Below are 24,826 nucleotides of genomic sequence, written 5' to 3' on the forward strand. Positions count from 1 at the left end.
TGAGCATGAATGCCCTGAATGGGTCCTTTTGTGCCCATGAACTTGTACCCAGCGAGGAACAGTCTCTGTGCCTGAGACTGTGTGCCCAGTAGGGTTTGTGGCCGGAGATATACACTGTTTCCCTAAGTGGGGCGCCTGGGTGGCTCAGTCGGTTAAGCATCCGACTTCGGCTCAGGTCATGATTTCCCAGTTCGTGGGTTCGAGCCCCGCGTCCGGCTCTGTGCTGACAGCTCGGAGCCTGGAACCTGCTTCGGATTCTGTGTCTCCCTCTCTCTCTGCCCCTCCCCCACTTGCATTCTCTCTCTCTCTCTCTCTCTCTCTCTCTCTCTCTCTCAAAAATAAACATTAAAAAAAAATTAACAATGTCTCCCTAAGTGTAGGGGGACCCACAGATACATCTGAACCCTTAAGCATGTCCCCACGGGTGTAACTATTCCTGAGTGTATATGCCCACTGAGCATGTATTCGTGAGTGCGCATGCCCCTAAGTGCCCCTGGCTCGTAGACGTATGTCCTCTAAGAGAACATGTGTCCACAGGCAAACGTTTGTCCCTAAGACAAATGGACATGTGCACACGGGCAGACGTGTGTCCCTGAGAGAACATGTGCCCAAGGATATACACGTGTCCCTAAGACCAGAGACTGTGTCCCCAAGGCATAGGTGTGCTCCCAGGCCAAATAGACGTATGCCCAAGGGCTCACATGTGCCCCTGAGACCGAGACATGGGCCCATTGTCAACTGTGTGCCCTTGAGCCGGTAGCCATCCGTGCAGTTTGCCTGAGCGCTTGGCACCCCACGCCAGCCCGGCCCTTGGCCTCAGGGCCACACCCCTCCGTCGGGTGCCCCGGACACGCGCGCCCCCAGGCGGCCGCTCTCTGGAATCTCCGTGAGCGCGCGCGCCCCGCCCACGAGCCTGTCGGCCGCAGCGCCTGCGCACTTAAGCCCTTTTACGGCGCCGTAAAGCTGCTCGGCCGAACCGAAGGCCTCAGTACCCTGGTGAGACCCCGCCCGCCCGCGACCCCTACCCGCGTCTGGCCTCGCCCGTTCTCGGACCCTCCCGCGCCCGGTGGGCCTGGGGATCCCGGGCTAAGGTCTCGGCGCCCGCGATCCCCGGTCCGTCCGCTTCGGCCCACGCAAGGGGGGGGGGTCCTTGAGGAGGGTGGGCTCCTTCCCCGGCCCTCTGCCCGGTTCACGCCGGCGTGGGGGGCTTGGGGCCCCTGCCTCTCCGGGTCTTAGCTTACTGGCCCCCATCACAGCCCGGTGGAGGGGTCTCAACGCCCACCCCCCCCCCCACCCCACCCCCCCGTCTCACGCTCTGGGCCCTCCTGTAGTCGGCTGCGCACCTGGGGGGCGTCTTGGAGCCCCTGGACCCCCTCCCCCGCCAGCCTTCCCACCCCCCCCCCCCCCCCCGCCGCCACGCAGACTTCGTTGGGGCAGGCCCACCCTCCCCAGACCCCGCCGGCCTCTGGCTCCTTCCCTGGTAGTGGGAAGGGGGTTCTGCGCTCCTCCTCTCGACCCCACCCTTGGCAGAGGCTTCACACTTGAATGGGCGAGGACGGGGGACGGGGAGGGAGGGTGTCTCCGCGCCCTTGGGATCCCCCCCAGCAGCTCCTGTCCCCCACACCCCCACCGTAGATCCGCTCCGCGGAGATCTTAGCGCCCCCTCTGGGTTTTCTCCAACAGCCTTTTCCGGGTCTCTTCCCCCACTGACCACTGGCTTGGGGCGCTAGGATGGGAGGATCACAGCGCCCCCTCCTGGGCCCCCCAAACTTCGGGTCTCACAGTCGGCCTCGGCCTCCTCCACCTTGTCCTCCACTGTCCAGCTACATTTCTGGAGGGCGCGGAGATGGAGGGGTTCCCAACGCCTTCTCTGCGCCCCCCCTGCAGTCTTCCTTACAAACGCAGGCCCGCCCACGTCTCAAGGAGGCGTGCTTCGTGCCTGACACATGGGCGCTGCCAGAGCCGTTTCCTCCTAGCTTGCCCCTCGCATCTCCTCTGTTCGTCCCCCAAACCGCAGCCCCCCCTCCCCCCCTCACTCCCGCCATGGGTCTTGACGCACCCTACTGCCTTCTCCCGTTTCTCTGGCTTTCCGCAGGGGAGAGGCGGGGATGTTCTCTTCATCTGCAGAAGTCAGCGCTGTTTTTGCTGGAGCGCTTGCAGGGGACAGTACCCGGGTCTTCTCACGGCCCCCCATCCTTGTCCCCCCCCCCCCATACACTAGTTCTCTAGGTGCTCCCACAGGTTGCAGAGGGGGTAGGGCACAGAGGTCCTTTCCACGTAGGAGCAATCGCCTGGAACTTAAGAGTGGTTTCCAGCGCCGCCTTCCCCTCCCCCTCCCCCTCTTGTGTCTTCCCACCTTCCCCCTTACCCCAAAGGTGCAAACCTGCCTCTTTCCCCGTCTTCCTTCACGGGCTTAGGCTTCATGGAGGGGGCGTGCTTTACGCGCAGGCGGACGCCCCCCCTTTCTTTCCCCCTCTTCTTTTACTACACGGGAGGTCAGCAGTGGAGCACGCAGACCCGGTAGCGCGTTCTCCGCACTCCCCTCCCCGCCCCACACGCGTTTCCTTGTGTCCCAGCAGGGCGGCGGCAGGATGGAGGCGCGCTTCACGCGCGGAAAGTCGGCGCTGCTGGAGCGCGCGCTGGTGCGGCCGCGCACCGAGGTGAGCCTGAGCGCCTTCGCGCTGCTCTTCTCCGAGCTGGTACAGCACTGCCAGAGCCGCGTCTTCTCCGTGGCCGAGCTGCAGGCGCGCCTGGCCGCGCTGGGCCGCCAGGTGGGCGCGCGCGTTCTGGACGCCCTGGTGGCCCGCGAAAAGGGTGCCCGGCGCGAGACCAAGGTGCTGGGCGCCCTGCTCTTCGTCAAGGGCGCCGTGTGGAAGGCGCTCTTCGGCAAGGAGGCCGACAAGCTGGAGCAGGCCAACGACGACGCGCGAACCTTCTACATCATAGAGCGGGAGCCGCTCATCAACACCTACATCTCCGTGCCCAAGGAGAACAGCACGCTCAACTGCGCCAGCTTCACGGCGGGCATCGTGGAGGCGGTGCTCACGCACAGCGGCTTTCCTGCTAAGGTCACGGCGCACTGGCACAAGGGCACCACGCTCATGATCAAGTTTGAGGAGGCCGTCATAGCCCGAGACCGGGCGCTGGAGGGCCGCTGACCCCGCGGGAGATAAAGATGCAGAGAGCCCCCTTCCCAAGTGTGTCTTGTGTCTTGTGGGGGGGCCTCAGAGATCCGCTCAACGCCTCGACCCAGGTCCCTGCCTCAGGCTGGTGAGGGAGGCCGGGACCCGAGCCTGTTTGGGATGCCGTGGGGCTGCGGTGGGGGTGGGCTTCCAGACGGGGCCGGGGGGGGGGGGGGAAGGCGGGGGGGGGGGCAGTGTGGAGAGAAGACTGCGGAAGGAGCTGCTGGCGTGGCTGGAGGCAGGAGGATGCTGACCCTCTCCGGAATCACGATTGGAGGCCAGGCCGGAGAGGTGGGGGGTGAGGGATCAGGCGGAGAGAGGCTCCATCAGGCGGGCACACTACTTCTGTAAAGGACCAGATAGGAGTTTATGCCTAGAAGTGTCTGTCCAGCCACTCTGCTCCGCGGTGTAGACAGCAGCATGCCAAGGATTGGGTGTGGCTGTGTGTCTAGAAAACAGACGGAGGGGGATCCTTTGCTGACCCCTGCTTTAGAGCCTTGCCTCTCAAAGTGTGGTTCACGACAGGCAGCCTCCGTATCTCCTGGGAGGTTGTCAGAAATGCGGACTCTCGGGCCCCCCCAAGGCCCACTAACAGCGCGTCATTCGGCAAGATCCCCAGCGGATTCCTGTGTACCCTATTTTGAGAAGCGGTGCTCTAGGGCACAGAGTATGTTCCAACTGGGGTGGCCGGGCCCCACCCCCAGAGTTTCCGATTCTGCAGATCTGAGTGGGCTGAGGATTTGCATTTCTGGAAGTTCCCAGGAACTGGCTGATGCTCTGGGGGGCCGCATTTTAAGAATTACCCCCCTGGACTCTCTGTCCCAAAAATAAATAAACGTTGAAAAAAAAATTAAAAAAAAAAAAAAAAAAAAAAAGAATTCCCCCCACTGGAGACCTGGGGAAATGGATGGGCTCACTTCCGAAATCTCGGGGCGCCTACCGTATTTTGAAGTTGATGTCGATGATACGTGAACATATCCTTGTTGTGTTTTTTTACGATTTTACTTTTAAGTAACGTCAACACCCAACACGGGGCTCGAGCTCACAACCCTGATCAGAATCAAGAGTTGCGTGCCGTACCTACTGAGCTAGCCAGGTGCCCCGTGTGTGCCTTGTTTAAAAAGTAAAATCTGACGCCTGAGGCAACCCCGCCTTTCCCTTCTGCCCACCACCCTCGCGGGGTTCCTGAGAGCTCCTCCTCCCCAGGGTCCATCCTGCCAGACTTCTGGGGGGAAACTTTTCAAATGTCTCTTCCTCCCTCCCCCTCCCCCCTTCCCCTGGATTTCAATGAGCCTGATGTGAAGGAGAACTTGGCGGTGCCCTGGGCTGGGTCCCCTCACTGTTGATGGAGGGTTTAAGGGCGGGACGGATGCAGCTTTTCCATTGCGTTTTTGGGGTGCATGGTGGAGGCGGGCATGGGGGTGGGGCCGAGGTGCCGGGTTTGGTCAGGGGGCAGTTTCGGGAATTCCAACCAGGGTGATGGGGGGGGGTGTCGGCACATCTCGAAGATACGTGGTCCATAAATGGAACTTGGGGGTGCCTCCCGTGTATAGCACAGGGATGGCCATGGTCAGGAAATAGCTGTTGCCTGGGGAAGGGGGGGTCACAGTGGCAGTCTGAATCGGGGGCGAGGGGTCAATGTCTAGGAAGCCAAGGAGGATCGGAGGTCTGGAGTCCAGGAGTCAGCACAGTGGCGGGTGCCGCCCGTCTGGGTGGAGTGGGCAGGGCACCTGGTGCCTGGGAAGCTGGATTTTCAGGGGGAGCTGGGGGAGGCTTTGGGCTTAGCAGCCTCAGGTCCCCCGGGGACCCTGGCGAGCTTGGCCTGCAGGGCCTGCTGGGTGAGGGGCAGGTTGCGGGAGGCAGGGATGGCCCAGCCTGCTGCATCCAGAGGCCTGGCAGTGAAGTTTGCCAGAGAGAAAGGGCGGGGGGGGGGGGGGGGGGGGAGAGATGGGCTGGTCCCCGAGGGCGGGATGCGGGGCGGGGGTTTGTGAGCTGCAAATAAAGTCCCTGCTGAAGTCCTGAAGCCCCCAGACAGGTTGGCGGGGGCCCGGGGGTGGGGGGTGAGGAGGAGGAACCCAGCACCAGCCCTCGGTGAGCCAGTCAGACATGAGGCTCCCCCTCGTTGAACAGAGCACAAAGTGGGTTCTGTGAGAAGAGGTCATTCGCCCATGGACACACATTGATTATCCAACAGCTATTTATTGAACACCTACTCTGTGTCAGCTGCTGAGGTCACAGCTGAGAGCAAGACCAATGCACCTGCCCTCCTGAAGCTCACATGCTAGCCCTGGGCGTGGTGGGGGGGGGGGGGCGGCGAGCACACACAGATCCGTGAGTGACAAGTTTGGTTGGAAGGGGAAACGTTCTGTGGTGAGAAAGTAGACCAAAGGTAAAAGGGAGCCGGAGTCAGGGGTGTCATTTTAAACAGGAAGGACGGGGAGCCCAGGATAGCCCTCACTGAAGAGCTAGCAGGGGAGGGGGCATGTGCAAAGGCCCTGAGGCAAAGAGCAAGCCTATATGTGTAAGGGCCAGTGAGGAGGCTGGTGTAGGTGCTGGGGTTGGGGGAGGGCAGAGAGGAGGTGAAGCTGGGGAGACAAGGCATGCTGCAGGGATTCTGCAATTGCAAAGCACCCTGTAAGATTGTGGGGTTTTTTTCCTCTGAGCCAGAAGGAAACTTCTGGAAGGTCTGGGACAGTGAAGAAGAGATTGAGGCAAGCTAGGGCAGGGGCTATACCGAGGCGGTTGCTGGAGGGGTGAGGAGTGGACAGATTCTGCACATGGCTTTCCCTGAGGATTTGGAGGGTTCAGTGAGGGAAACCGGTGATGACTGTCATCCCAACATGGGCCTGGGTGACCTGCAGAGTGGGGCTGGGAGTCCCCTTTGCGGAGCTCAGGTAGGTAGTTGTGCTCTGGCCTGGGGGCTGGGAGGGGTCTGGAGGAGGCAGAAATTGGTGGGGGTGGGGGGGGTGGGAGGGACAATGGCTTGGTAACAGGTGACCTAGGACGAGCTCTATCCCTGCCCTTTCCCGGCCCCAGGTCTCCTGGGTGCCACTGTAGGGCTCTCCCCAGCCCCCTAGGCCCGGGCCCCTGACTCCCAGGTCCAAGGTGGTCCAGTGTGGTCCTCCCCCCACGGAGTCCCCTCCAGGAAGCCTGAGAATCACGTGAGCCATCTGGTTCTTCCTTTTCTTTTTTTAATGTTGATTTATTTTTAGAAAGAGAGAGAGTGCAAGCAGGGGAGGGGCAGAGAGAGAGAGGCAGAGACAGAATGGGAAGCAGGCTCCAGGCTCCGCCCTCAGCACAAACCGATGCGGGGCTTGAACCTGCGAACTGTGAGGTCATGAGCTGAGCCAAAGCCAGACCCTTCACCAAGTGAGCCACCCAGGCACCCCTGGTTCTTTCTTCCTACGCCGGGAGCTGGGGGTGGGGTGGGTAGGCGAGGAGTTTAACGAGGGGTGTCCTGCGATCCTGGCCCGCCTCCCTCCTCAGCCTCTGGTGCAGGGCTGGTGCCACCTGTTTCTTTCAAAACCTGTGTCAGAGTCACACCAGCACCTTTGGACCTGGGTGGCCAGGCCACCCTGGGCCTGCTAGCATTTACTGAGTGCCTTCTGTATACCAGGTCCATTCAGCACTTCCCATGTGTGAGCTTGTGCCCTCCTGCCAGCAGCCTAGGCGGGGGTGGGGGGGGTGGGGGGGTGGGGGGGGACCAGCCCACTGCCCTGCCCTGCGGTACTTTTAGGCGTCTAGGGTGTTCTCTGCTCCATTGGATCCCAGAGTCTTTGTCTCCAGCCCTGCCTAGTACATGCTTCTTGTAATAAAGTAGAGGGGAAACGGTGGAGAGATACAATTGCTGCTTCAGCTGTTCTGGATACTCAGACGGACTCAGGCACCAGGTTCTGGAACTCCCGGCTCCCACGCCCGGAGGCTTCTGAGATGGGGCCATCTTCGCCCCCATTTTATTGACATGGGCTGGGGGCAAGGGGGCTGGCTGTCTGAGCCGGGGACCTCTCCCTGGGGTGCTAAGACACGGGGACTGCATCTGGGGAGGCCAGGGGTGGGGCGGGGGTGTGGTCCTGACTCCAGCAGACTGCGGGGCGGCCCGACAGAGGAAGCTCACAGGGGTCTGAGGCTCTCTGGAAAGTTCTCGAGGTGGGCACTCTGAGCCCTGGAAGGCAGGGACATGGTGACAGCCTGCTGGGCTGAGGAGTAAGGGACAGGCCCTCAGGGGCATTGGCAGGAGCCGGGGAGGGGTCAACAGCCCTTCTTCCTCTTGGGCAGGAGAAAGGGACGCTGGGGTCTTAGCCACAAAACAGGCATCCAGGCCGCGGCTGCGGGCCCCGCCGTGGGCCCGGCTGCTCCTGTGTCTGAGCTGGGGGAGCAACGCAGGGGTGCACCTGGCAGGTGGGCAGGGGGCCATGAGGGTCTGCGTCTCCAAGGACCTCCCAGGGAACCCCAGGGAGGGGGCCGAGGTGGCGGGGGAGGGGCAGTCAGCATGTGGCCAGCCGGTCACACACCCAGCCGTCCAGCCGGCTGCCACAGAAGGCATCGTTCCACTGCCCGGAGCCCTGCATCATCACACAGTCCTCGCCCTGGCCCTGGTTGTTGGGTTCCCCCGGCCGCCAGTTGCTGGAGCAGAAGACTTCAGGTCAGAGGATGGGCTCGGGGGCAGGAGCCCTACTGCCTTCGGCCTAGACGCATCCCTCGGGGTCTGGGCCCCTCCCCCCATCCCTGGATCCCCACTCCCCAAGCCCCGCAAGCCCAAGGACACCGGCTGCCCACATCCCCTCCCCTCAACCCGACCACTGCGGACAGGCACCCCCCCGCCCGCCCCCGTCGGAGTCTGGGCCTCACCTGTAGTTCAGGGGGTTCTCATCCATCCAGATAAACTCCCCCTCTATGTCCAGGTCCCGAAGGCCAATCCAGGTGCCCTTCCTGTTGGCGCGTTTGGCCAGGAAGTCCTGGGGGGCAGGACGGGGCTGCAGGGGCTGCGGGGTTGTGCCTGGGGTCCCCACCCCCGCCGCACAAGAGGTCGCGGTGGGATCCCCGCCCCCTGCTGGCCACGCCCTCCGCAGAGCCCCGCCCACCTGCTCCTCTTGGCTGTGGATGCTGACCAGCCGCCCTTGCAGTTTGCTGCAGGCAAACCGGGCCTGGATCCACTTCTTGGCGCCCTCGCCGAAGTAGTAGCACTTCCTCTGGAAGTTGACCCAGTTCTCGGGGCACGTGTTACACGTGGAGCCTGGGGCGGAGGAGAGGCTCAGGGGTGTGGCCGTGGTGGGCGCCGTGGCGGGCGCCGTGGCGGGCTCTGTGGCCGGCGCCGTGGCGGACGTGGCCGGCGCCGTGGCCGGCGCTGTGGCCAGCGCGGTGGCGGACGTTGTGGCTGGCGCCGTGGCGGGCTCTGTGGCCGGCGCCGTGGCGGGCGCTGTGGCCGGCGCCATGGTGGACGTTGTGGCCGGCGCTGTGGCCGGCGCCGTGGCGGGCGCTGTGGCCGGCACGGTGGCGGATGTTGTGGCCGGCGCCGTGGCTGGCACCGTGGGGACAATAGGCAGGGTGGGTGGCAGCGTCTCTCCTGGGGTCACTCTTGGGGTCCGGGCTGAAAGCAGACCAACTTGCAGGTTGCCCCTCTTCCCGGCCAGACCAGCCGCCCAGCGGGAGCACCTCGGCTGCCCGCACCATTGCCACAAATATCGCCCCTCCCCGCCCTCCCCCCCAAGAATGCCTGTCACCGACGCCGTCATCGTAGACACCTCTTGGCCAGCAGCTCTTTGGCCTCTGCCAGCATCAGCCCCACAAAGAGACCCGCGGCATCACCACGTCACCAGCACTGTGGCCCGTCGCCCCTCGACCACCAACGGCATCACCACAAACACGTTCACGGTCAGAAGCGTGTCAACCTCCAACACCATGGCCACCAACCCCACCGCTCTCAGCGGCACCTTCAGTCCCACCGCCATCACCGGGGGGACCCAGGATGGCCAGCAACCTCTCTCCAGTGCCACCAGCACGGCCAACACCGTCTTCACACCAGCCACGGCTTAATCACCAGGGCCGACCTGCCGAGGCCACGGTTGCCAGCATCATGGTCCCCTTGTATTGTCCCCACCAACAGCTCCAGTGACAACCCTGGTGGCCATTGCTACCGGCACCCTCAAAACCAGCCTTGTTGACCAGATTTGGGGAGAATGCAACGATTTCTGTCTAGTTGGAGGGACCGAGCAGGAGAGCTTAGGGAGGGCTGGGTCCGCATGGCCTTGACCTGGGGCCGCCTTGGTCTCTGTCTCCTCTTGTCCACATCCCGGAGAAACTCTTAGGCACTGTCACCACACCTCCCACCCAGGACTCCCAGATGGGGGGTTAAACCCACTGTTACTGGCTTGACTCACTCTTGATTGAAAACAGCTTTTCTTGGAATGATGTGCAGAGAGGGCTCCAGAGCTTGGGAGGAATTTTTAAAAGAGACCTGGGGTCCCCAACCTCTGGGGGATCAAAGCTGGATGTGTTTCTCACACATGGGCCAGTAACCAGTATGTGGCCACTGGTGCAGGGGGGTGGGGAACATTAAAACCGGAAGGGGGTATCCCTGGGCACTTGAAGAAAACCTGGAGGGAGGTACCCTGCCTGTGTCCCCATCAAGAGACAGCCCTGGAGCTGGCCTCAGCCCCCAGGTCACCCCAGGGACCGGGTAGGAACTGGGAGGTCATCCATCCACATGAACGTGGCCCAGAGCCCTCCGCAGAGGGACCACTGCCGGGTTTCTGTCTGGGATTCCCACAGCCACGGCATGTCCCGGGGGGCTGCACCCCACACCAAGCACAGAACCTTCCTCTTCTCTTCGCCAACTAGGGCAGCAGGGGCTTCCCAGGGGTGGAAAGTCAAAAACCAAGGGTGGGGGTGGGGAGCGCCCGGGTTCCTGTCCCAGGTTGAAGGCACGCTGACGGGACTTCTGCTCTTCCTGAAGCCTGCCGGGGCCACCCCTCACCCCAAGCCTCGTCACCACCAGCATTGCCCTGTCTCTGCAGAGGGGACCCGCCCCCTTGAGCCCCGTGGCTGGTCACACAATCTTCTGGGAGGGCTGTGGCTGAGGGCGTCCTACTGATGACCCTCTTCTGAGCCACGAGGGGCAGAGGAAGGAGAAGCAAAGCGAACCCAGAGATGGTGACACACAGGGAAGCTTCGACCTGAAGGAGGGAAAAAAGCGTGCGAGCTCCCCCCCCCCGCCCCCCCCTCCCCGCTCCAGTTCCGTGGAGAGAGGCAGCTGGACTCAGAGAGAAACTGCCGCGTGTCCTCCATGGACCCTGCCGCACACGTAAGCCCACACCCGTCCACGCTGTCACGTGCAGCCCTCTAGCACACACCCCCCCACACCCGTCCCGTCGCTCGCACGCCCCGGCACACCACAGGCCCAGACTCACAAGCACACTCACCGTTGGACACGTGGAGCTCAATCCACAGCTTTACCACCTCCTGCTGGAGCCTTTCCAACGAGTGCAAGGCTGTGCGCCTCTCGTTCAAGCCTTGGGTGATTGGGTGGGGGACGGTGGTCAGAGACGAGCTTGGAGCGCGCCCCCCGCCCCCCCTCCACCTCTACCCTCTACCCTGTCCCCTCCCAAGGCTCACTCTGGGACTTGAGGTTGCTCAGGTCCGAACGAAGTCCATCCAGGTTCCGGGAGAGCTCAGAGTCTGACGGGGCCGGGCTGGGGTCAGGGCTGGGAGTCCCCAAGCCCGGCCCCCAGCCTCACGGTCCCTCCCAGCTCTAGGACCCCCGTCCCCACCAGCCTCTCACCCTGAGCTTTCATTCTTTTCTGTTCAGCTTGGATTTCCTCCATGTTCTGTGACACCTGGGCAGCTGGGTGCAGGGGAGGGGGCTCAGTGGTAAGCAGGTCCTCGGGGCCGCCCCTGCCCCCCCCCCTCAGCTCCCCCGCTGGCCCCTTTGTCCTTCTCGCCTCTGTCTTCCGGGTCCCCTGCTCACTTTGCCATTCACGGGTGGCCTAGAGCACTCTGTCCACGTGTTAATCCAGGCTCCCCCACCCCCACCCCACTCCTCCTCCTCGACCTGAGCTGACATCACTCACCCCGGGATTTCTGGGCCATCTCGTCCCCCCTGTGTCTTTCCAAGTCCTTGGCAACCTGAGAGACTGGGACCGCAGGAAAGACGATGTGTCCTCAGGAACCAGGAAGGCGCGTCCTCAAATCCTTCCCCTCCCTGGCCCCGAGTGCAGGGTCCCCTCACATTTTCATTTTGGGGACAAGGTACCGAGGAAGACGCAGGCAAGAATAGGATGAACACGTGCACCCTCCCCCCCACCCAGAACGCAACGTAAAAGCAGCCGGCGTTTCCTGAAAGCTCACTGGAGGCAGGTCTAAATGCTTCACCAAGTCTCAGCTCGTTTCTGCCTCGATACCCTGAAATGATGCCCACTTTACAGGTGAGGAAACCGAGGCCTGGAGCCATTACTTAACAGCCCATCAGACACCTCGTAGAGCCCCCCGTCTCTCCCAGAGGCTCCGGGTTTTCACCCCAAGGGGAGGGGGCAATGCAGGCTGACCCCCACTTCCCGGCAGGGGATGCTGGAGCCCAGTCCTTCTCCCATGTCCCACAGTGGCCAGTGGCCGAAGCAGGACGAGAGCCCCCCTCCCTGCCTCCTCTCCCCCCCACCCCTCCCCCCTACCGTTCTGGGCAGCGGTTTCTTCCAGCTGTTTCAGATTCTGTACAGCGTCCCAGTCTGGGGAGGGGAGAAGAGGAGGGGCGAAGACGGGTTTTCAGGAGCCCCCGACCACACCCCCCCCACCTGTCAGCTGGGGAGGGAGGCCTTGGGTATATACCACTCGGGACGCACAGAAAGGATGGGAGACAGAGACGCTGGACGGGGTGGGGAGCTCTCGGGTGGGTGGGGGGGCAGAGGGCCTCGGGAGGGGACCGCTGGGGACAAGGTGGGAGGCACGATGGGGAAATTGGACTCGGAGGGGCGTGACGTCCCAGCATCTGAAAGTGGGGTTCTGGGAGAGAGCACAAGAGAGGGGCCGCATGGGGCTGGGGGTGTCCTCACGCCAGAAGAGAAGCAGGGTCAGCAGCCCGGCCCACAGCATGACGGTCACCAGCCCCAACAGTGCCATCTGGGTCCCTTGCCGACAGCACCACCGCCGCCTTCCGGGAAGGTTTGGGAACTCTGCCGGGCGTTGAGGGGGGAGCGCCAAGGGGTGCAGCGTGAGACGGGGCTTGGCTCTGCCTGTCCCCCCGTCACCCACAGCCCCTAAGTCCTGGGAGCCTGTCCAGAGTCCACACTAAAGCCGTGGGTCTCAGTGGACCCCCAGCCTGCTCCGCACACCTTCCCCACATGCCGCCTTCGTGCCCCACCGGTGCCCCACCCCCGCCCCGACTCCATCCACTTCTGCGTCTGTGCATCTCTGAATCTGTCCCTCCGCCCGTCCAGCCCTTCTGCCCACACCCCGGTGGTCAGCAAGCCTGACTTGGGGCCAGGACGCCGTCCAGAAAGGCAGCCCGGGGTGGGGGGCCGGGAGCTGAGACCCTCCCTCCGTGGTCCCCCATCAGGTGGCCGACTGCCACCCAGCTCTCGCTGTGACCCTCTTCCCTTACCCCCTCACGCACCACCGCTCGAGCTCCAGCCTCATGCCCGGGAAGCTGGGTCCTCCTTCCCCTTGGACCTCCTGCCCTCACCCTGTGGCTGTCCTCCACCCCGCACCCCTTCTCTAAACCCAGGACGCTGGGTCTGTGTTCTTCCTCCATATCCAAGCCCTTCCCCAGCCTTTCCCCCCGGATGTCAGACCCCCCCGGAGCCTCACCACAATCCCTGGGGCCCCCAGGACTCTACCTTGACTCCCCACCGTGGGTCCGGGCCCCCTGCCCTCGCCCTGGCCGTGAGGATTCATCGTGCTGGATTCTACTTGCTCTGAATCCCCGTTCTACTTCCAAATCTATCGGGCTCCCAGCACCCGAGCTGGAGCCGATTTTTTTTGTTGGAGGGCGTTGAGTCAGGGCAGGGAGGGGCCTGCGGCTTCCCCCTCCTGCTTGGCTCTGTGCCCAGAAGGCCAGTCGGGGCTCACCTCCCCCTCACCCCTTGCTGGGCCTTCTTCCCAGAGAGAGACCCAGGAACCCCTCTCCTCTCCTGGGTGGAAGGGAGGAGGCCAGGTGCTCGGTTTTGCCAGGGTCAGCTCCAGAGAGCCCTCTCACCTGAGTAGACATGTTCCTCCATGGCCGCCCTGCTTGGATTCTCCCAGTGACAGGCTGCTCACCACCTCCCAAGGCAGCCCACTTAGCGGGTGTCGTCGCGGCTCTGGCCGGGATCCGGGTTCTGAGGAGCATTAAGGTTAGACGTCAGGCTCTGGTTACGGGCGCAGGACAGCGTCTGGGACTCGAGGAGCTCGGTGACCATTGGCTGATTTCGTTTCGTCCGTGACCAGGAGTCAGCGCGGCATTTCACTGGGAGACACAGGCCTGAGACCAGAGGTGGGCGCCCCAGAGCCGACGCGGGCCGGGTACACGGCAGGTGCCTCATAAATGCAGCGAGTGACCGAACCTCAAAACCAACCGCCTCATCCATAAAACGCCAATAACACCCGCACCACAGGGTGGTGACGTGCCCTTCACGGATGTGTCAGGTGCTTCGATCAAGGGCTGGTCCATCGCCCCACAAATATCATCAGCTTGCTGCTGTCACAGCCGGTTGCCAACGTGGCTTGGGACTCAACCTTCCCGAGCGTCAGGGTCCCCTCTATAGAATGGGAGGGAGGCTCGTACCCAACTCACGAGGTCGAGGTAGGATCAAATGAGATGACAACGTAGGTGAGTGTCTCGGCAAGATGCCGTGCGCGCACAGTGGGTCTTCAGATCCTAAACACTTATCAGGCACCTGCTGTGTGTCAGGCCTTGCTGGGCGGTGCAGAAACTCCGTCACCAGACCTCAGCTTCCTCTTCTGCAATGTGCCCAAGGCATCTTTAAAGTATCTTGACTTTTTAAAAAAAATTTTTTTTAAGTTTATTTGTTTATTTTGAGAGAGGGAGTGAGCAGGGAGGGGCAGAGACAGAGAGGGAGAGAGGGAGAGAGAGAATCCCCAGCAGGCTCCACACTGCCAGCGCAGAGCCTGACGCGGGGCTCGAGCCCATGAACCGTGAGATCATGACCTGAGCCGAAATCAGGAGTCAGAGGCTTAACCGAGGGAGCCACCCAGGCGCCCCAAAGTCTTTCGAGCACCTATTTTGTGCCAGAGAGGGCGGGTTTGGTTACAGGCTGCCTCTCTTGCCGTAGGACTATGGGCAATATGCTTCCCCTCTCTGAGCCCCGGGGAGGTGGGTGTGGGGAGTGACCAGGCTCTGATTAACGGCAGCTCCCACTGGACCTTCTGCCATCATGGAAGAGGCCAGAGGCGTGGCCATCCTGCAGCCAAACGTGCCTGAGCCCAAGCTGGACAGACTGGGGGCTGAGTCCCGGCTTCTCCCAGGACGAGCGACTTAAGTTTGCTCATCTGTCAACGAGGGGTGACCGTGCCAAGCCCACTGGATGAAGCACGATGGGCGTGGCACGCAGCAGGCGCTCGGTTAACCTGCTGGTGGGGAGCTGGGGAAACTGAGGCCCCGAGGAGGTAAGTAATTTGTCCATGCCACACGATGGTAGAACGGGGACTTGAACCCAGGACAGGTGACATCAGAGCTTATTCGCTCAACCACCTGGGGACACGGCCTCCTGATGGGTGTCTGCCAGTGAGTGCCAGGGGGCAGGGTCCTGATGCCGGGCCGTCTTTCTGACTTAGGAGCTCCCAGCCCTGCGGACGGCTTTCCGCGGCCCTCCGGGGTCCGCACGATCAGCCCCCGGTGCACCCACCAAGCTCATCTGTTCTGCTCGGTCACACCAGGCGCTGGCTTCAACTGCCCCGACCCAGGACCCCGCGCGCCTGCCGATTCTGTCCACGCTGCCCGCTGCCCACCGCCCTTCTGTCCCTTGAGACCCAGCCCCGAGGCCGCTCCTTCCAAGGAACCTTCAACGTCCCACGTCCCAACACACACGCACACGCACACAGAGGGTCACACGCGTGTGCTCCCACATTCACACGCAGACACGCAGTCGCACGCCCACCCACTCGCACGTATCTCGCACTCACATGCGCCGCGAACGGCGTCGCTGTCCTGGTCCGCTGGGGCGGGTTGGAGGGGCCGGCGGGGCCGCGGGCGGTGGTGAGGACCTTGGCCTGGGGAGACAGTTTTCTTCTGAAAGCAGGCCCACCCACGGCTTCTATTTTCACAGGCCTAATTATGGGCTTGCCACCTGGTTACCCATATTACACGCATGGCCTCCCCTGATGCTCCCCACAACCGGGTAAAGTCCGTCCTATTATTATCTCCATTACGCAGGTGAGCAAAACTGAGGTCCAGAGAGGCTAAGCCACATTCCCAGAGTGCTGGAGGAAGTAAGTGGGAGAGCGAGGACTGAACTAATGTGGCTAAGTCATTATACCACCGTGGCAGGGAAGAGGGAAGGGAAGGAGAGAGAAAGAGAGAGGGATGAGCAAGGAGGGAGCCCGGAGGTAGGGAAGAAACAGAAAGATCCATGAGATAACATTCTGGTCAAATAGTAACAATTTTGTTACAGGGTTGAATTTAATACCACTGTGTGCCAGGGAGTTGGGGGGGGGGGGACAGTTCCCGGTGTCCCAGGTGCATCGAAACATTTAACGTTCGCACGTTATGAGGTAGATGCTTTTGTTCCTCATGCTGCCTTCTTGGTGAAGAATGTGGAGCGCAGAGAGGTTAGGTAACTTGTCCAAAGTTGCACAGCTCATAAATGGCAATGCCGGGATTTGAACCCAGGCAGCACAGGCCCCAAGTCAGCAGCCCTAACCCCCGTGCCCCTAGCCTTGGATTTATGGGGACTTCTTTTTTTTTTTTTATATTTTTATTTTATTTTTGAGAGACAGAGAGAGACAGCAGGAGTGGGGGAGGAGCAGAGAGAGAGGGAGACACAGAATCGGAAGCAGGCTCCAGGCTCCGAGCTGTCAGCACAGAGCCCGACGTGGGGCTCGAACCCACGAACCGTGGGATCATGACCTGAGCCAAAGTCGGACGCCTGACCGACTGAGCCACTCGGGCGCCCCTTATGGGGACTTCTTCACACCTCACACCCTGCCCTTCCTCCCTAAACTGTGTCCTCTGATCCTTAACCCTCTTCCCATTCTTGATTGGGGGACACCCCAGGCCAATCCCCACGCCGGGAAGGGCTGCCTCCATCCTCCAGGCTTGATGCGCTGCCTCTCACTCTGGAAGATGCCCATTTGGGCCCCTGTGTCCCACTTTCCCACCGGGACCGATCTGGGCCAACCACCAGATGGGGAGGGGCCTGGCCCGACATGTCCCCTGGACTTTGCACTCCAGGACAGCAGGCACGAAGCTGCCTAATGTGTCACACTGTGTTTCCAGCATGGAGGGGTGGCCCTCAGTACATGTGTACTGCCTGAATGACTGTTGGGTTGAGGCTGTTCATTCAGGGCCCCAACTGTCCCTCTCAACTCGATCTGGGCTACTTGCGGGGACTTGAACCCACGGCGTGTTTTGCCAAGGGACAGAGGATGGTCATTGTAGGGAAGAGAGTGGTCAGGTGGGCATCAGAGAGAGGTCACTGGGGCTGCTGGGTGGACAGAAGGCAGCAGGAGCCCTGGCGGCGGGGGGGGGGACCCTGAGTGTCATCATGGGGCCAGGTGGGGGTGGGGACACTGGGGAGCTGTCACCAGGTCCAGGCACCAGAGGAGGTGTCTGGGGCAGTGGCTGTGGGAATGACCGGACGGGTTTGAGAAGAGACGGGCTTTGGTGATGGGTGAGGATGGGGGGGGGGGGGTGGCACCCGGAAGATGCTGTAACAATTGACTGGGTCTCAGTCGCAGCCTCTGGTAGACAGCGGGGCTGTCCTAGTGCTGAGGACCCAGGAAGGAAGAGGAGAAAGTTTGGGAAGAAGCCTCGCTGGGTGGCAGTGAAGACACAGGACGGGGTAGGAGGTGTCGAATCGAGGATGGGGTGGGGATGCGGTTTGGTGTTCCTGAGCCTCTGAGAGCTCTGCAGCCCAGGTGCCCAGCCACCGTCCACACTGGTGCCCACCGTCTCCACCGTGTCCTTCCGGAAGGTTCCACGGCTCCTGTGAAGCTGGGTCCCTGCCAAGACTGAACTTAGACAAGAGGATGCTTTGGGGGTGACATCTCAACCCCCCTACTCGGGGCTGCAGTAAACCCTGTCACGCGACTGACCCCTCCCTCTTCCCTTCTGTGGTATCGACCCAGGGCTCTGTTCACTTCAAGGGAAAAACAGGAAACCGTGCGGATGTGGGCCCCCATCGAGGGTGTCAGTTCTTCTTTCACGTTTGGGATCCTTGAGCCCGGGGCAGCAACCCCCCCCCCCAGCCCCCCCGCCCCGGCCCCCGCTCGGCACAGACCTGGATCTGGACGCAGGAGGAACGAGTCAGGAGTCCTGCAACAACCACAAACGATCCCCGGGCGGGTCCCCACCCTGGCCCCGGCCCGACGCTATTCAACCCCAACTCACCCCCAAGGGTGTTCGGATGCCCAACCCTCTCACCTGTGCTCTGTGCGGAGAGGAGCCTCAACCTCTAAATTTAGAACCTCAGCACCTAGAACAGGGCCCCGCGTTCAATTCCAATGTGATGAAGGAACATCCACGCTGACCCCAACCCCACCCTGGTGGCCCAGCCCCCGGCTCTCCCCACCTGATCGGTCCCTCCTGGTGTTGCAAAAGGGAGAAAGGAAGGAGGGGGTGTGTGGGGCGGGAGGGAAGTGGGTGTGTCAAATCCCAAAGGGCTTGCAGGAGGAGGTGGCTTTAAAACCGGGTTTCTCATTCTCAGTTCTGTTGGCACTGGGGCCGGATGATTCCTTGTTGTTGGGGTGGGGGACTGTCCTGTAGATTGCAGGGTCTTTGGCAACATCCCTGGCCTCTAGCCTCTGGCTCCCAGTAGTAGTCCCCCCTTCTACCTAGTCACGACCGCCAAAAATGTCTCCAGACATCGCCGAATGCCTCCTGAGGGCCAGAATCACCCCCAGTTGAGAACCACTGCTTTGAAGCATGATTGACAGACAAAGAGAAGGTGCTGGCTTCGGGCTTGAACACGCTTTCTCTGTGTCTCTGTCTGTCCCTCCATCTGCTGGGGACAGATGACCTCTCCTCTTTCATTTACTCAACGACCATTATTTGGGCACCTACTGGGTGCCAGGTTCGGAGAACAAAGGCCCAGTTCTTGCGAGGGAGGTTTCGGTTTTTCATCGTGATAAAATATACAGAACACAAAATTTACTATTTGAATCATTTGCAGTGGCGTTAAGCACACTCACACCACGCCACCATCCCCACCCTCAGTCTCTAGAACTTTCCATCTTGCCAAACTGAGACTCCGTTCCCCCCCCCCCAAACACCAACTCCCCCTGCCCTCGCCCAGCCCCTGGCTCCCTCCATCTACTTCCTGTCTCTGGGGAGGGGACTCCTCTAGGGACGGCATCTAACTGGGATCCTACAGGGTCTGTGCTTTGGTGTTTAGTTCCTTTCACTTAGCATGACACCCTCACGGTTCATCCACAATGCAGCATAAAAACAAAGTTTAAAATTCACAAATCCGCAGGACAGTCTTAGGTGCTGGAAAAGCAGGGTTAGGGTCCTGGGGGTGGGGGTGGGGGTGGGGGAGAAGGGCTAGTTTAGACTGGAGGGTTCTGAACCTGAGGGACGTGAAGTGAGGTCTGAGCAGACCCCTCGGGAAGGTTGGATTTTCCTTCTGTTTCACGCTGGCTGCCGGAGGAACTCTCCCGGGGCTTTGCAACCTCAAAGCCTTGAGTGGTGCCCCGCCCCCTCCCAGACAGGGGAAATCCATTCATTCTTTTCCCAGAGGCCCCAGGTCCCAGAGAGGGGCTTGCCCTGCGGCCTCCCCCAGCTTGGCCACGTGGCTTCCACAGCCTCTGCCCTCTTTGGGTCTCAGTTTCCCCGAAGGAGGAGGGCACCGGGCTTTGGGTCCTGGCCAGCGCCTCCCTGACAGGCACAGAAGCCTTATCACCTCCTGCAGGAAGGACCCCAGTGCTCTGGGAAAGTGGAAATTCTGCAGGGCCGGGGTCGGGCTCACGTGAGAGCCGAGTGAGGGGTACAGGTGGGGGCCCCCAACACGCAGGCACACAGAGGCACGCACACACACGGGTGACGTGACACCGTCATTGGCAGAGGCACGCAGGTACAGAGAGACCGACGGTCCCTACGAGGCTTAACCGCAGACACACACACGCACGACGAATCACAGGAGGGATACACACAGGTAGGCGCGGGGGTAGGGACACACACACAGGTCCAAATGTGGCCACCCCACACACACAAGATAGACACACCCCGTGTGCACAGAGACACAAGTAACACAATCTCACGTACCAACACAACCCCCCCCCCCCCCGCCCATAAACGCACGGAAACATACAAAGAAACGAAACACACAGACACGCGGAGAACATTCCAGGCCCACGGACACGTGCAGACAGACACAGACATACACGGTCACACAGACACGCACGAGGGTCCCCTTTGCTGTCCCAGAGGAGAGGCTGATGGGGAAAAAGTAGCTCTCTTCCACTAACAACCCTCCCGTTTGCCCCGCCCCCATGCACGCCTCAGTTTCCCCTCAGGGACTTCTCTCTGCCTCTCCATGACCCCCCCTCGGCTTCAATCACCCCCAACCCCTGCTGATTTCCTACTCTCCATCTTCTGCCCAGCCCCCTCCCCTGACCTTCATTTGGTCCTGAACGCACTCCTCACTCACTCACAGGCTCAGAGGCCCACCCCCCCCACCCCCACCAACAGCCCTCTGCACTCCTCTCTCCCCAGCCCTGAGCTCCTACATTAAATGGGCACCTTCCCCAGAACTGGGAGCTGAGGGGCCAGAGGGCTAGCCCCAGCTCCCAACCACACACCCCCCCACTCACTCACACCCCTCCTTGCTCCCCTCCCCGACCCCCACCCCTGCAGTGACCTTGTCAACAGGAAGAGGGAAGGCCAGTGTGGGACAGGAGGAGGCTGGCTTTGCATTTTCATCTTCCTGGAGTCTGGGGGTCTGGAGCCCAGCTGGTTTTGTTCCTGTGTGTTGCTGGGATGGAGGGAGAGGTTGGAGGGAGGCTCAGGATGAGGGGGTCCAGAAGTCGGCTTGTCCACATCCTTTCTTCAGAAGGCCTTCCGGGGCCCACTGCCCACACCTCCACACCACCCCCCAGATCCCAGCACATCCCCAGTGACTGGGGGGCTGAGCCAGCTCATCCCAGGAATCCTGAGAACATTCCAGGCCCACACTGGGAGATTCGGGGATTTCTTTCTAACAATGTCCACGGTTCTTTGAGGGGACAGGGTACCGTGTGGGGACCAGGCTGAAGGATGGCTCCCAGCCCCTCAGGGATTCAGAAATCCAGGCCCCAGGTCCCCGGCCCCTCAAAGACCCAGGCCCCCAGCCCCGTAAGACTTTGGTCTAGATCGCGTGCTTTTTCTACTCCGTGGGGCCCTTTTGCGCGAAGGTTCTCCAGCTGGGCCAGCACAGGAGGCGTGTGCCCCCTGCTGGACACATCTGGTCACTGCCCCCCACTGGGCGACCCCCCACTGGGTGGGCAGCGGAGAGGGCGGGTGGCGTTCCAGCTCCACCCCCTTTCCCTGCGGGCTGACTGTATCCTCTCGGGCCTCAGTTTCCCCATCTGTAAAGTGAGAATAAGCACAATCCTCCTACCTAGGGCCTCGTGCTCCTGAAGCTTTCCACGGGTGCCGAACGGAGACAAGCCCCTGGGGAGCGCTGGAGTCTCTCCCGTGAGTAACCCCTACACTCCGCCCCGCGAAGGCCCCTCCAAGGAAGCCCTGGCCCCCCGCAGCCAGCCGGGCCCTGTGTGGCTGGCGCCTTCTCCTGCACGGTTGCCCCTTTGCTGCAGCCACACCCACAGGCTTCTCTGGGGTTCGAGGCCTCTCCGTGGCCCTTCTTCGTCCTCCAGGTGTCTGCTCTCTGAGGGAGGTGACAGTCACCCCTGGGACGGTCTCTATGACCTACCTCCTGTGTGTGGACGCGTGTGGTTTGCTTGTTACCGGTACCCGCTGGAAGGTGCGCTCCGGGAGTGGGAGGGGCAGGACTGTCACCGCGTCCCCAGCCCAGGTCTCGGCACACGGCACACGGCACGCCGTAGCTGCGCCACGAGGCGTCACAGCCGTGTGAGCGTCCTAGGACTGCGCTAAGGAAGTACTGGCCGCTGACTTGGCGGCTTTAAACAACGTAAGTTTATTATCTCACAGAGCTGGAGGTCAGAAGTCCCAGCACAGGCCTCACTGGGCTAAAATCAAGGCGTCCACAGGGCTGTGCTCCTGGAAAGTCAAGGGGAGAATCGGTTTCCTTGGTGTTCTTTCCGCTTCTACAGGGGCCCACACCTCTTGGCTTGTGGCCCCTTCCTCCAGCTTTGAAGTCGGCAGCGGAGAACTTCTGATCTCTCTCCGACTCTGCTGCTGTTGTCACATCTCCTTCTCAGACTCTGATCTTCCTGCCTCCCTCTTCGGTTTTTAACTTATTTATTTATTTTGAGAGAGAGAGAGAGAGCAGGAAAGAGGCAGAGAGAGAGAGAGAGAGGATCCCAAGCAGGCTCTGCACCCTCAGCACAGAGCCCGACGCGGGGCTCAAACTCACGAACAGTGAGATCATGACCTGAACCGAAATCAAGAGCCAGATGCTTAACCCACTGAGCCACCCAGGCGCCCCCTGATTGCCTCCCTCTTATAAGGACTCGTGATGCTGACATTGGGGCCACCCGGATAACCCGGGACGGCCTCCACCTCCAGATCCTTGATTTAACGAATCCCGTCTGTAAAGTCCCTTTCACCATGTAAGGCTACATCATCACAGGTTCCGGGGACTGGGACAGGGACACCTTTTGGGAACCATTATTCAGCTGATCGCAATACTCGAAAATGCTGTTGCTCTTGTCATCCCATTTGGTGGATGCAAAACCAGAGGCACAGAGGAGGAAAGTCACGTGCCCAGCCTCACCCAGTGTGTAAGTGGCAAGCACAGGTTTTGGTTCGGACTCTGGGCTTTCTGTCGACATCTGCCAGACTAACCCACCGGAGCCATCTGTGTCTGGAGCCAGGGATGGGATGGGGGTGGGGGTTTGAGGCAGATGGGGAAGGGGCTAGCAAGGGCTTGAGGAGAGTGTGTCCTGCCCTACCTTGGGGGACTCCCCAGACACCTCAGCCAACCTGGTAAGAGGCCTTGGGATCTCAGGGGGTTTCCTAGGATGGGGGGAGGGCAGTCGGAGTTTGGAAAGAACAGTCTATTCTGTCACAAGGTCACTTCCTGGGAAAGTGGGGTGATGGGTGGGGCCGGTCTGTCCAGGAAACCTGGCTGGGCTTCAGGGTCACCACTGACTTGCTGACTCAGCCCCAGAAAGTGTGGTCGTGTGTCACTCAGGGGGCTGTTGGTGGGGACACCCACTGGGAATGGGTCAGAGGGCACCGGGGGTACCCTCCCTGCCCCTCCTCCCTGCTTCCCAGCACAAGACCCCTTGGCCCCTCGGAGACAGACCCTCATTTCCCTCCCCTGCCTTCCCCCCTCAGACTAGAAGTGCAGGGTATGGGGGGTTGCTTTTCCAGAACCTTCCACCTGCAACCTTATCATGGGAGCATACCATGTTCTATCCCTCCTCATCACCTGCCCCTCTGCCCACCAGACTGGGAGCCCCAGAAAGGCACCAACCACAACCTGAACCCCAACATTGCGTTATGACAATTTTCTTTTTTTTTTTTTAATTTTTTTAACGTTTTATTTATTTTTGAGACAGTGAGAGACAGAGCATGAACAGGGGAGGGTCAGAGAGAGGGAGACACAGAATCTGAAACAGGCTCCAGGCTCTGAGCTGTCAGCACAGAGCCCGATGCGGGGCTCGAACTCACGGACCGAGAGATCATGACCTGAGCCGAAGTCGGCCACCCAACCGACTGAGCCACCCAGGCGCCCCTCATTATGACAATTTTCAAGCATACAGAAAAAATGAGTTTAAGAATGAGAAACCCACCCCTAGACTGCAAAATTGGTATATTACACATCAATGCATCCCTCCGCCCCTCAATCCCCATCTTAAATTTTTCTGCATTTTTCAAAGTAAGTTGCAGACATCAGCTCATTTCCCCCTAAAACTCTAGCCCACAAAACACCAACTAGAGTCCAATATTTGCCATTCTGACTTTTTTTCCTTTTGAGTAAAACAATAAAACGTGCAAATCCTGAGTGCGTTTTCTTCGACCTTTGACCAATGCATTCGCCTGTGGAACCCAAATCCCTGTTAAGACGTATCCATTCCTTCGGAAAGTTCTTTCATGGCTCTCCCTAAGCAACCCCTGCCTCTGCTCCCACATAACTACAGTTCTCACGTCTCCTTTACCCCAGAGTAGTTTTGCCTGTTTCGATAATTTCATATAAATGGGCTCGTAAAGTCTATAATATTTCACAAATGGCTGCTTCCGCTCTGTTTTTTCGGATTCCTCTGTGGCCAGAGACCCTGACCTCTTGTTCTCCATTGGAATCCCTGTGCCTGGCATATCATAAATGCTGAGAAGTGTTTATGGGTAGGGAAATAATTGCACTGAGTGAATGAATGAATGAATGAATGAATGAAATTGCTCCTTGCTCACAAGAGAGTTGATCTGACTCTTTCTCTCCAGCTTTGCTCACCAACCTCCTCCTTGGTCTTGGTTCAGGGGCTGTAATACCAAATAGCAGAGACCTCCCCCCCCCCACCTCCTGCTTCCTGGTCCCCAGGCTTATCTTCCCACGAGAACACGGATTATCAGGCACATGTTACCACCAGCTTCCTGCTTTCCCCCTTTATCTGCCTCAACCTCCAGCAGCATTTCCTCCCTTCCTGCGCCTCTCTAGATAAACTCTTCCACCTGGATTTAGAACTGCTGAAGGCTTTCCTGGGTCAGAAATACCCTCCCCGAGCCGCCGGAGCTTCGAGACATTGCTGAGCGTGGGGACCCAAGATGGCACAACCCCTTTGGGAGACCGGAAGTCACGTTCACCTACCATCCGACCCACGCCTAGAGATTCCCCCGAGAGAAGCGACCATGGAAATCCGTAGAGAGATCTGTGCAGGAGTGTTCGCGGCAGCTTAATTCATACTAATTAACATCGCAGCCGCACAAACACCTGTCAACAGGTGAACGGATGCGCACGTTGTGGTCCAGCCACGCGATGGCAGACGAGACAGAGACGAAAAGGAACAGACTGGATACACACAAGAGCGTGGGTGAATCTCAAAAACGTCACGCCTGGAGAGAGAAGCCGGGCACAAGAGGGTCCATACCGTGGGGCTCAATTCAGACGACATCCAGAAAAAGCAAGCGTAGCGAGTCACGATGGACGGCAGAGCGGCAGTGGCCTGGGGCAGGGGGTCAGGAAGGAATGTGAGGGGAGGTTGGAAATGTTCCGTCTGGAACCTTGTTGAATTGTAAGCTTGAAGTGGGTGCGTTGCCTTTTTAAAATTGTGATCGTGGCATAAATGCACATAACAAAATACACATCTTAGCTATTTCAACAGATGTTTATTTATTTTGAGAGAGAGAGAGGGAGGGAGAGAGAGAATCCCAAGCAGGCTCCATG

The 24,826-nt window shown here is 60.4% G+C and overlaps 2 protein-coding genes across 5 annotated transcripts; one reads left to right on the plus strand and one right to left on the minus strand.

The window, feature by feature from the left end:
- Window positions 1-901: 901 nt before the first annotated feature.
- On the plus strand, window positions 902-3,192 carry TRAPPC5 (trafficking protein particle complex subunit 5). The gene is made up of 2 exons (XM_086699195.1): window positions 902-996; window positions 2,580-3,192. The coding sequence occupies exon 2, from the start codon at window positions 2,592-2,594 to the stop codon at window positions 3,156-3,158; it is 567 nt and encodes a 188-aa protein (XP_086555321.1). The 5' UTR covers window positions 902-996; window positions 2,580-2,591; the 3' UTR covers window positions 3,159-3,192.
- Window positions 3,193-7,068: 3,876 nt separating this feature from the next.
- Window positions 7,069-21,417, minus strand: FCER2 (Fc epsilon receptor II). 4 transcript variants are annotated; one of them, XM_086699198.1, is made up of 14 exons: window positions 21,233-21,417; window positions 20,183-20,296; window positions 17,749-17,800; window positions 15,291-15,377; window positions 13,366-13,486; window positions 12,224-12,343; window positions 11,846-11,899; window positions 11,249-11,311; window positions 10,960-11,022; window positions 10,794-10,856; window positions 10,601-10,690; window positions 8,264-8,769; window positions 8,031-8,137; window positions 7,069-7,805 (listed from the first exon to the last, which is right to left on the minus strand). In XM_086699198.1, exons 5-14 carry the CDS (start codon window positions 13,385-13,387, stop codon window positions 7,667-7,669), a joined length of 1,227 nt encoding a protein of 408 aa, XP_086555324.1. In that variant the 5' UTR covers window positions 13,388-13,486; window positions 15,291-15,377; window positions 17,749-17,800; window positions 20,183-20,296; window positions 21,233-21,417; the 3' UTR covers window positions 7,069-7,666. The 4 variants fall into 4 exon arrangements, with proteins under 4 accessions (XP_086555324.1, XP_086555326.1, XP_086555322.1 ...); XM_086699200.1 differs by having other exon boundaries at window positions 8,264-8,415; window positions 21,233-21,413; XM_086699196.1 differs by lacking the exons at window positions 13,366-13,486; window positions 15,291-15,377; window positions 17,749-17,800; window positions 20,183-20,296; window positions 21,233-21,417 and adding an exon at window positions 13,007-13,334.
- Window positions 21,418-24,826: the final 3,409 nt, after the last annotated feature.

This window comes from Puma concolor, chromosome A2, assembly GCF_028749965.1.
Source record: "Puma concolor isolate L17-30 chromosome A2, mPumCon1.1.hap2, whole genome shotgun sequence".
Taxonomy (NCBI): domain Eukaryota; kingdom Metazoa; phylum Chordata; class Mammalia; order Carnivora; family Felidae; genus Puma; species Puma concolor.